This window comes from Marmota flaviventris, chromosome 11 (genome assembly GCF_047511675.1).
Source record: "Marmota flaviventris isolate mMarFla1 chromosome 11, mMarFla1.hap1, whole genome shotgun sequence".
NCBI classification, from domain to species: domain Eukaryota; kingdom Metazoa; phylum Chordata; class Mammalia; order Rodentia; family Sciuridae; genus Marmota; species Marmota flaviventris.
In genome coordinates, this window is record NC_092508.1 from 20,160,556 (window position 1) to 20,172,569 (window position 12,014).

The 12,014-nt window shown below is 49.3% G+C and overlaps 1 protein-coding gene across 2 annotated transcripts in view; it reads right to left on the reverse strand.

Moving 5' to 3' along the window:
* Nucleotides 1-604: 604 nt before the first annotated feature.
* Igfbp2 (insulin like growth factor binding protein 2) overlaps nucleotides 605-12,014 on the reverse strand; it is a 101,099-nt gene continuing 89,689 nt past the window's right edge. For both annotated transcript variants that reach the window (XM_071619354.1, XM_027941636.1), the window contains exons 2-4: nucleotides 3,419-3,648; nucleotides 2,640-2,780; nucleotides 605-769 (exon numbers count right to left, since the gene is read on the reverse strand). In XM_071619354.1, coding sequence (XP_071475455.1) covers nucleotides 605-769; nucleotides 2,640-2,780; nucleotides 3,419-3,592 — 480 coding nt within the window. In that variant the 5' untranslated portion in view covers nucleotides 3,593-3,648. The remainder of the gene's footprint in view (nucleotides 770-2,639; nucleotides 2,781-3,418; nucleotides 3,649-12,014) is intronic.

Sequence of the window (12,014 nt, forward strand, 5' to 3'; positions counted from 1 at the left end):
ACCACTTGCCCTGCCCCTATAAAGGGCCAGCCAGGGTCCCCATGGGGGCAGGAAGTCTCCCCTAAGAGTACAGATAGGAGACAGCAGATTCCTGGGGCTGCACTGAGGTGTTCAATCTGGACACAGGAGGCTGCCCTTCCCGCTGCCTGCTAATTCCCACTGGGGGTTTGGAGGTGGGGGGCTAGAGCAGTACCTTTCCCATTCTCCTGAAGCTCAACAAGCCTCAGGAACTCTTTCCCAGGGAGGACCCAAAGATTCAGGCAAGACACACTCTTTAATTTTCCTTCCTTTAATCTTAAGCAAAAGAGACACAGGGGTTCAAAAATAAAAATTTCTTTCTCCCCACCCCTGCCCAAACCTTCACCCAACTCCCCCAGCACAGACTCCCCTCCTCCCCAGGGAGAAGCAGGAAGGGGAGGGAGCAAGCATCTCTAGTTGGGGAGGGGCAAGGCAGAGGGGGACGTGCCGAGCTCGGTGCTGGTCTCTTTCCAAATATAAATACATGTCAAAATGCTGGAAAATCCTCCACACCCACCACCCAAGCACTCTTCATTTCCGCTGTGTTTGGAGAGGTGGCGGGGGCCAGGCACCGGCTGACTGTGGCTTACTGTGCCCTCTGGGCATGCGCCCCACCAGCCTCCTGTTGCTCATTGTAGAAGAGATGGCACTCGGGGTCCCCCCGGACGATAGGAGCTCCCTGGATCAGCTTCCCAGTGTTGGGGTTCACACACCAGCACTCCCCACGCTGCCCGTTCAGAGACATCTTGCACTGGAAGAGACAAGAGGAGAACTTAGAAGATGCCCCAGCAACCATCCACTTTCTTTCCTGCACTCAGCTGAGGGTTTACTCAACACCCACCCTGAGCTGAGCTAGTGCTGCAGGGTGGCACATCCCAACCTCCCAGGTGCACTGGGAATCTTGACAAAATACAAATTCCCATTCAGTAGGTTTGAGGCAGATCTGCAACTCTGCCTGCTAATAAGCTCCACAGTGACGCGGAGGCTGCTGACCAGGGATCACTGCTGTCAGTAGGGCTGTCTTTCGAGATTCCCACGGGCAAAGGCCCAGCTCCCACCCTCAAGGAGGTCCCCCCAGTGGAGGACCCAGTGTAGTGTGAGGTGAAAAAACTCACATCAGAATAAAAGTAAGTGTGTGCCATATGTTATATAAGAGATATACCACCATTCCCATAATCCTCACAACCACCTTGACAACTAGGTTACCATTATGATCCCCACTTGGTAGGGGATGGACTGAAGCACATTGGTCAAAAACCTTGCCCAAGGTCACACAGCTAGTAAGGAACCAAGCTGAGATTCAAACTCGGCATGCACATTCCAGGGTCCCCACTCCCTAAACCATATGTTAACTATTACACTTATGGATCATTTTAGTTGCCTATAGGTACAGTACACAGCCTGTTTTTCATAAGAGATCATTACTTCTCCTGCGCTCCAAATGAAGTAGGTGCCTTACATCTGATGGACAGATCTACAAATAGCTTTTAACACCTGAGTAATGTTTTAAGAGGCAAGATGTGGTGAAGGACGTGGGGCAGTGAGACCCCCCAAGGGATCAACAGAGCCCTGAACCCCATCTCCTGGCTCCATGCATCCACCCTTTAATTCAATGCCAACTGCTCATTAGGATCGCTAAGGGTGCTTTTAAAACTCTGTCCCAGAAAGCACCCCAGACCCCAGAACCTAAATCTCTGGGGTAAACCCAGGCATCCATATTTTATAAAGCTCCCAGAAAATCCCAGTGTGCAGCCAGGGCTGAGAACCTCTGCCTGAAAACAGAATGAGCTGCAGACGGCACTGTCTCTGTCTCATTCCTACAGGAATCGTATGCATACTCCTCCCTATAAAAGGGATGTGGAGGTGGAAGCCAGGGGTGGGCTACGGAAACTGACAACTGATCAATGTTTCATCACTACAGTGATAAGCCACACATGGATCTATGTGGAAAATATTTAGAATCTTAAGAGGGAAATACTGCAAATGCACATCGATCGTTCAAATACAGAAAGGAGAGCAGAACAGAAAGCAGAAGCCGGGAGGGCAAAGGGCTCCTGGTAAACTTCCTCCACTTTCTCCCATGTACTTAGAACCATGTTCTGGTCGTTTTTTCAGAAATATTTTCAATGGTATTTCTCTATCCCCGATTCTCGTCCCCTGAGATCCTGAAAACCAGAGCAGCTACCTGGACACTGGACTAAATTGGCAACTCTGAGAATGTGGTTCATGGACAACCATCAGCATCGCCTGGAGCTTGTAGAAATGCAAACTCTTGGTCCCCATCCAACACACCCAATCAGCCTCTGGGTGTGGACCCAGAAATGGGCTTCAGGTGACTGTATTCCTCTGTAAAATCCGAGGTGGTTGCTTTATGCCCACTTCTCCTGGAGGCTCCCTCCCCACCTGGACACTAGCACCATGGGCAGGTGGCTGGCAGAGTGGAGTCAGCCCCACCCTCCCTGGCCTGGCAGCTGGCACTGCCATCCCATCCCCATGGTTACAGAAGCCTGCGTCAGCTCTCAGGCTTCAGAGGATTAAGGGTGGGTGGGGCAGGAACCAGGCCCACCAGGGCCCCCGGCTGAGAAGCAGCCTCTCTGGCCCGGGTTAGCACCCACACTCACCTGTTTGAGGTTGTACAGGCCATGTTTGTCACAGTTAGGGATGTGCAAAGAGTAGAGGTGCTCCAGAGGACCCCGATCATCAGGAAGGCGCATGGTGGCGATCCGCTCCAGGACCTGGTCCAGTTCTTGCTGGCAGGGGGTCTGCAAGCAGCAGGCACAGAGTGAGAAGAACGGGCACACAAATGCTGGCCCTGGATATTGTCTTGAAAGCAACATGCCCCCGGGGAAGAGACTCCCAAGGCTACGCAGCTAGTAAGTACGGCCAATGACAACCAGTCCGGTGACTTCACTGTGCCCAACCCATCCCTAAAGAAACTCATATGCACGTGATTTTCACTCCTTCACTCCTTTTCTCCATCTGTGATTAACAGATCAAAATGGGCTACCTCCAGAGTGTCTATACCAAACCCATGGCTCAAGCACCTGTCTCTGCCACAAACCCAATCAGGGCCCAGACCCGAGATACTAAGACTCAGATGGAAAGGGGAAAGGGACCCGCTGCAGCAAGGGTGAGCAAGCTTCATCATCCCTGGGGCTGTTTTCTTCACCGATGTCCCAGAGTCAAGTAGAAATGCAGAGGTTTTAGAAGGAATAAACTTCAAGAAACCATATCGAGTCCATCTTATAGCCCAAAGGTCACTGAATATGTTAGTGGCAGTAATGGGAACAAAAATGCTCTGAGACAGCAGCTCAGCGCGTGGTCCTAAGAGGGTGCCCTCCCCAGCTAGAAGACTCCTTTCCCATGCCCTCCCCCATCAACCAGACTCGGCCCCACTGACCCGGGCAGGTGGGGGCCGAAGCTTCTTGGGCTCCTCCAGGCCAAGGTGGTGTTTTCCTCCTTTGCCCATCTGCCGGTGCTGCTCGGTGACCTTCTCCCGGAACACAGCCAGCTCCTTCATGCCTGACTTGAGGGGCTTCCGGCCAGCACTGCCGCCACCTCCCAACATGTTCATGGTCCCATCCACATGGTTCTCGACCAGGCTTCCCTCAGAGTTCTCATCTCCACTGTCTGCAGAGAGAGGGAGGGAAGAGCTCCAGGTACACACTCCCAGGGAGCTGGGCCTTCCTGGACCCCTCACAACAGGCAGAACAGAGATCAGCAACGCCCAACAAGCGCCAACCTCGTGCCAGGGCCCATGCATGGTAATTTATGTGGACCATCCATTTGTTTCACAGTAACTCTTAGTGGTACCAGGGCACCCTGCCCGACTTCTAGATGGAGAAGTTGTAGTTCACACGAGCCAATTGCTTGACTAAGATCATAAACCTGCTAAGTCATGGATCTAGGACTTGAACCCAGTCTATGTGACTCCAATAAAATAACAGGGAACCCCCTACTCTGTTCTGCCTCCATCCTATGAGGCCAGGATAGAGCAGAGGATCATGGAAAGGGTGAACATACCCAAGGCTCTCAGCATAGAATAGAATTAGGTCCTTTCTGGAGTTCATCAGTACCTCTCAGGTTGACCCACCACTAACGCCAAGTTTAAGTACTTCATCACTTATGGTCTGAAAGGTGCAGATTAAAGACTCATGCCACAAAGATCACTGGGCACTTCCAGCATGGCAGTGTCAGGTAGAGCCACACTGTCAACCAGAACCAGTCCCTGGCATGCCATTCCACCTCCCTGCTGAGAAGTTCCCATAGTGCTTTGCTCCTAGGCTGCTAGAGCACCACCCTACTGACTCTGTTGTTTCCAAGTCTGTGCTCTGTACCCCAACACCATCACACTGGAAACCCTAAGAACAGGAACTGGCTTCCTGGACTTTCTGGTATCAGCTTGTCACAGGGCATAAGGCCTCATCAAGATGCTGTCCAAGGAACATCAAGTCTCTTCAGACTTTCTTAAAACTACTGTGTGCACAGCCCAGGTAAGGGGACCTTGAGTGTAGCGCCCAGCTATCACAGTTTCACCCTGGCTGAGGAGGGCGAGAGGAACAGAATTGCCTAGAGTTGTAACCAAGGAGACAAGTCCCAGCATGCTCTACAAGGGCAGGGAGTGACAACCCAGCCCCAGGGCCCCTTGTGAACACAGGCAGAGCAAACAGAGACCTGGACCACGCTGCCCAGAGCCAGAGTCTGCAGGTCCCAGAAAGAGCTGGGTGGGTGTAGAGGGGGTGTTTTTCAACAAATCTTCCATCTTCTCTTCCCCTTTAATGTGCCTTATAAAACTTACAATCCTGGTCACAAAGCAGAATGGCTCTTAAAATATTTCTACACAGGACTTTGAGATGAGGCAAGAAATGCATGGTGGTCCCTTTAGAATTCAGGTAGTTTGGTGGACCCCGGGGTCCCTCACCTGGGCAGTGCTACATGGTGGAAAGAGCCACCAAAGAGGAGCCGCAATGCCCTCTGAGCTGCTGTGAATTGTGTTCAGCTAAGGGAGGGTCACCTCTTCCATACCAGCTACAGCCTGGGGACAAGGGATACAAAGGGAGGGTGTCCTACATAGTCTCCAAGATCAGAAGCATTAAAGGTATCCGCCCCAGCCCTTCCCCTCCCACTGGGCAGATACTAGTGGGTTCTCACTGACTACCCAGCATCCACCAGCAGCAGTGCTGGCTGAGGGGGGGTATACTCAGGTAAAGTCCCAGTTCTGCCACTTGCTCTATCAGCTGTGTTTCCCCTGAATGTAACTTCTCTGTGCCTCTGCTTTCTTAACTGAAAACGGCTCGATAATAATAGTTCGTTCTTTAGAACTACTGCAAGTATGCTGTAGGTAAAGCAGGTAAAACTGCTTGGGACAGAAACACTACGCATGTTGCTTATGGTTATCACTTTTGACGGGATGAAGACTGCCTCAGTTATCTGTTGCCTCGGAACCAGGAAGCAAAGGAAAACAAGATTTTGAGCATCAAAACAGCTGTCACTATGTCCATGCATTTTCAAATCTCCTGAGACCCGAGGAGAACCATCACATGAAGATGCTTCCCAACACCGTTGCTCCAAGAAGCCTACCTTCTGGATGTCTGCTGTCCAAGCCCACCGCAGACTAAAATCAATGAAACTGAAAGGAGAGAGAAGGAATATGTGTGGACGGTGACAAGCAGTATCCAAAAACAGGAGGGAAAAAGGACACTAAGAAACCAACAGGCCATGCACAGTGGCACATGACTAATCCAGCGACTCAGGAGGCCAAGGCAGAAGGATCCCAAGTTCGAGACCAGCCTCAGCAACTTCGTAAGGCCCTGTCTCAAAATAAAAAATAAAAAGGGCTGGGGATGTAGCTCAGTGGTAGACAGCCCCTGGGTTCAATCCCAGGAACCCCAAAACAAACAAACATAATAAGGACTTCAGGGGCTTTTTTTTTTTTTTTTTTTTGCAAAGCAAACATGTTTTCTAGCCCTAAACAAGAATTTTATTGATGATGATGACCCTGGAGTATCACCAAAGGGGAGAGGGTCCAGTGCTCAGCATTAAAAGAGATTTCTATCCAAAATTGTTAAGCTTTAGAGAAGAAGAATTCGAAATTTCTTAACTTTACAAACCTTCTGAAACCTGGAAATCTCCTCCACTTAGAATGGCTGTTTCTCCAGGGGTGCTGAATAGCCTAAATCGCACCATAAATCACACAAGATTCAAGCCTGTTCCAGCTGCCCCAGCACCAGCAGGGGAAGGCTGAGGACCTAGTGTTTGCAGTCAGGCTGGTGAGAGACCTATTCCACCATGGTTCAATCAGCCCCAGCAGCCAGACCCAAGCTCTCCTCTTCCATCCTGACTCCCCCTTGCTGGGCTTTGAGGTGGGCAGCAGCAGAAATCCAAGGGCCCCAGAAACAGGTTGGGTTTTCCTGCTCAGCTGCCTGCCAGGCTCCCCAGAATAGAGACACCAAGTCACCCTGTCATGCTGCGCGGATTTCCTCTGTTCCAGCAGGTCTGCAGAGGGTCACCTTCTGGGACTGGGCCATGCAGCAGGGGTCAACCATTAAGATCGCCCCTGACTTCTTCAGATGGACACAGACGTGGTGGACAGAAGGCTGGGGTGAGCCAAGCCCGGACGATAGGAATGCTCTTCCACACGGAAATCTCCATCTCCTTAAAACCAACCTCTGAAGCACCAGGCAGATGCTGCCACAGAGGGGGACTCGTCCCCATCCTCACTGCCCGAGTCCTGCTCTCACCGCCAGACCAGCTTCTCTGCCTGGACTTGGACAGGAGGATCGCAAGCTCCCTACCTCTCCCCGTGGCAGACAATGGGAACCTCCATCCACCCTCACCCAAGCCTTTGCTCCCAAGATCTCCCTCAGGACTCTCTCCTCAGAGTCCTGTCCAGCTGGCTTCCTCCCTTCTGGAGACTTCCACACCACTTTCAGACTGGACTCCATGAACTTAAAGAAGACCAGGGCTCTGGGAATCTGCTGGACAACACAGTTCCATCACTTCTGGAAACTTCTAGCCTGGGCTCCAGGCCTATGACTCGGAAATTCACCTGGCTCCACCCTCTGGGGAAGAGGCCCACCTTGAGGACTGGCCAACAGCAGCCAGTCTCCATGATGGCTACAGTTCATATTTTCTGGTGGAAGAAAGAAAAACGCAGCTCACCCACCTGCAGCTTCTGAGGAGGCTCCCCTCACCAGAACCACTGCTTGCAACATCCTATGGAACTGAGGTCTCAACAGCAGGACTGACAGTTCACCAGATAACTCTCTGTCACAGGATCTGTCTGGCCTGCGCGTTGCAGAATGTTGAGCAGCATCCCTGGTCTCTACCACCCAGACGCCACTAGCACCCTCCCAAGTTGGGACAACCAAAAATGTCTTCAAACTTTGCCAAATGGCACCTGAGAAGCAAACACTGATTCCAGGTTGAGAATCACTGAAGTCAACCCGACTCTAAAGGAAGCTCCCAGGCCCCACATATGGCTCATTTAGCTCCGCTACGTTCTCCTGCAATGGCTGAGACCCAGCCACCACCCTCTATCCCCAGCCGCTCCGGTCCCCAGCAGGGAGCAAGGCCTTCTCTGAGCATCCCAGAGCACTCTGCCTGCTGCTCCCCCTTCCCATGCCCTCCTGGGAGCTGGTGCCACAGACAGTGGCCAAAGAAGCAGCCCTAAACTGAGTCCTAAAGGTCAATCCAACACACTCTGCCACCTCTGGGAACATTTGAAGAGAGACACACAGACACCAATGTGAGCTCAGGCCCGAAAGCAGCCAGACTTGTCCATTAAGCAAAGCAAGCACAGCACTTAGGTGCCTAGAAAATCAGAAGGAAAAAAAAAGAATTTTTTTTTTAGTCAAAAAGTCTTAATATATACCATATTGATATGCTTGCTCTTAGAAAAACGGCCATAATGTGATCTTAAAATGCTTTTTTGGAAAAAGGGGCATACAAAGACAAAAATGTCCAGGGCCCATGAACGTCAATCCTGTGACCCTGGCTCAGGATCCCAGAAGTCAGGGCTCCACTGGGAAGTTTTTTCCTGGGAGGACAGAGTTGACATCCTGTCCTAACATGTCCCCCATCTCTCTGAGGTGAAGGTCAGTTTGTCCACCCTCACAGAGGCCATCTGGATTCAAGGGTATGTTCGTTCCATTTCTTTATTGATCTCACCCCTGCCAACAAACATGCCATTAAGATGAGGAAATCCATGGGCCTGGCTTGCTGACGCAGGCTCTTTTCAAAGGCGGTACAGCATCCACTTGTTTCTCTGGAACAGGCTTCGGGTCCGGAGGTCAGTGACCAGCTGGGAACACGTCTTGAAGTGAAATGAAATGTCTACTGGTAGAGAGCAGAGCAGACTAGAGGCTGAGAAAAACTCTGATACCTTACTACTTACTGTTCCCAGCCAAGAGGTCTGAGAACTCAGGCCCCAGAGCTTAACTGAACTGCCTAAGTCTGAACTACAGCTCTTCCATGCAGCTTTGCAGTTCTAGGCAAGTTACTGAAGCCCTCTGTGTCTCCCCTGCTCACCTGCTCCCCAAGGACAAATGGCATCCAGCTCAAATGGACTGAGAAGACCCAGGGGACACTGCATGCCAGTGCCCATGGCTGCTAAGACAGGAAGGAGCACAGGGGTTGGCCGCTAACTGCTTCCATTTCCTCCCCACCAGCCCTCCACCTGAGTCAGACAAGGGCATCGTCACATCTACCAAGTTCCTCCCATATATTCTCTTCTAGGCTTCAGGAGCCATCTGCAGGAAAACATTCCAGATGTGGAGTTGTAGCTAGAGATGGAATTTTCCCTCGGAACAAAATTACCAAGTTGCATTTTTTGCTAAGACAGTTAGGTCCAGAATAATATTTATTAAACAACCACTTATGTATGCAGCTCTGCAGGCTATGGCACGGCACACAGGCCACCCTAAGAATGGTTCTTGGCAACCCAAATGACATCCGTGGAAAAGGCTTCAGGCTGAAAGATAACTAATAGGGACTTCCAAGGCTCCTGAAGAGACTCTGAGTTTCTCCCTAAGGATTGGTAAGCGTTCGCTATTCTCCCCTACACAGCAACTGAGGAAATGGTCAATACTGAAGCAGGGAATTGCAGGATGATATAAAGAAAGTAAGGCTTTTCCACAGGGGGAGGGGGTAGACAAAACTAGTGCCACCGAGCAGAGGGCTTGAAGAGTCCTGCCTTGGGTGTAGCACCACTTCTTTCTACCTTAGACATAGCTGGAGTGAGAGGAGATGGATCATTGTCTCATTTTAAAGATGTAAACCTGAGGCCCAGAAAAACTCCCATCTGGATTTCCAGGGACAAACACACCCTCTCTGCCCTCTCAGAGGTCCTTCACAATTGGCCTGTGGCCCCCCAAACTGTCCTTTGACCCACTACAAGGAGGCCCACTGAAAGCTCATACCCCGGCAGAAAGAGCTTTGTGTCTACCTCTGTGCATAAATACAGTGGTGCTCAAACTTAATTTGGCATATCCCTTTTCCCCCAATGCAATCTAGTTTGATTGCAGCATCAATGACCTTGTTTAATGAATCAAAACCCTTGGTTTAGGCAGGAGGTTCTCAAGTTCCAGGCCAGCCTCAGCAACTTAGTAAGGCCCTAAGTAACTTAGCAAGACCCTATCTCAAAATAAAAAGGGTTGGAGATGTAGCACAGTGGTTAAGCACCCCTGGATTAAATCTCCATTACCAAAAATAAAAATAACAACAAAAACCCTTGTGTCTTACAGAGCTTTATCTTCTCCTACTGCTATGGTGTGACCTCAACACTCCACTTGGAAGTTTTTTCCTGATCTGGGGGAGAACTTAAAGCACTCTTAGGAAAAAAACCTCCCAGTCCTTCTTGCTTAGAGTATGTGGCATTGGTCCCTATCCAGGCCTGGTGAGAACATGAGACATTTCCCCTTACACCTCACAGGTCTTCCAAATAGATCTACATATTTCCCTTTCTTTTATTTATTCTGAAGAAATCTTACCCATCTTCCAGCCTTCTCCTACAGCACGGCTGTCTTGAAACCTAAGAAACCTGTCTTGAAACCATGAAATGCTCTCATCCAACCCTGGACCTGTCCTGCCCCCAGTGATCTCACCTCCTGCTGCAGGTTATGGCACTGGAAGCCCTTGGAGGATTGCTTCTGAGTGTCGGGCCAGAGGAATGAATGCTGGCTGCTTTCCTGGCTCCACCCTGGTAGAGAACTCAATGGCTCCTTCTTCATTAACTTCTCCCCAAATGCACTTAACCTTGACATACATTGGGCAAAAGAATATATTCTAACCATAATTCTCCTCTTTCTCCCCAGGCAACTTCTCCATTGGTATCTACGGCAAGCAAGGCTGGGGGTGTAGCTCAGTGATAGAGATCCTGCCCACCATGCACAAGGCCCTGGGTTGATTCCCAGAACTGCAAAAGATATAATGTGTGTCAGTATCCATGGTGGTGGACCATTCATCAACAAACTCAAATGGGCCAAGAGCATCAGGAACCAAGACCCAAATTCTGCACACCATTTACTCATTAAAGGGCCACACCCTTTAAACTGTCTGAGCTCTAATTTCTCAAGTCTGAAAAATGGGAATAATTCTGCTCAAATGATGGTTACTACTTAAGCAGGATACAATTTTAGGGCTGGGGATGTAGCTCAGTTGGTAGGGTGCTTGCCTCGTATGCACAAGGCCCTGGGTTCAATCCCCAGCACCACACACACACACACACACACAAAAAGCAGGATACAATTTTATTCTTTTTAGGGGGGGTACAAGGGATTGAACTCAGGGGTACTCAATAACTGAGCCACATCCCCAGCCTCATTTTGTATTTTATTTAGAGACAGGGTCTCATTGAGTTGCTTAGTGCCTCACCATTATGGGCAAAATCAAGCTTTAGAATAAGTGGATGAATGATATACTTCTTGAATGGATAAATGAAAGATACTATCTGCTACGACAAGATGGGCTGATGATACCTCACTGCTCCCCCCAAATGCAAGGAAAAACTGAGTTAAGAGTTCTTCAACACTGCCTGGTTATTTCTTTTTTCTTGTGGGGGGAGCAGTGCTGGGGATTGAACCCAAGACCTTTCTTGTGCTAGGCAAGTTCTCTGCTGCTAAAGCTGTTAAACCCCCAAACCTGGATATTTCTTCTAAAGCTTCACTTTGTCAGCTGTTTGAATTCTGCTTTTTAGTGCTTCAGGGAGAGTTTCATTTGTGCTGTTATTTTTTTTTTTAATTTTAATTTTTTTTTTTTTTTTGGTGTGTGTGCTATGTTATTTTGTCACTTGTTTTCCCAAGGTCCAAGGAAGAAAAAATATTCTACTTTTTATTTTTATTTCTTTCTTTCTTTCTTTTCTTTTTTTTTTTTTTTTTTTTGCAGTGCTAGGAATGGAACATGCTAGGTAGGCCCTGTACCAATGGCATATACACTCAGCCCTGTCTTTTTTTTTTTTTTTAATGGTTCTGGGAATGAAACCCAGGGTTTTCAGATGCTCAGCACATGCTCTACCACTGATCCACATCTCTAGCTCTGTTGTGTTAAACTCTATGTTGCTAACTATCAAAGCTCTCTACCATTTGATGGAAATTCTTGGGCAAAATTGGATTTGCCTAAATTAACTTTTATATTTACAGAATTTAGGGGAGGGGAAGGAAGAAACTACAAAGGAAGCAAGGGGCAGTGGCTCATAAGAACCATGCCTGCAAGGGGACACTGGCCAACATACACAGGAAATGAAGAGAATGTGAAGCCAGTCCCTTTGGACTGTTGATTATAGTCACCAGTTCCATCTATGTGGCCACTGTGTCTACAGCACAGCCCACCAACAGGCTGGGATTCGTCATTCAGGCCATGCTGCAGGTGGAGAAGCCAGAGGTTAGAAAGAGGGTCCTGTTTGTTATTTTTTGAGCTAAAGTTTAACCTGAGGACCTTAGTCTCTCTGGGTGAGTGACACTGTTTATGTGTCTTCCCCCACCTTTTTTTTAAAAAAAAAA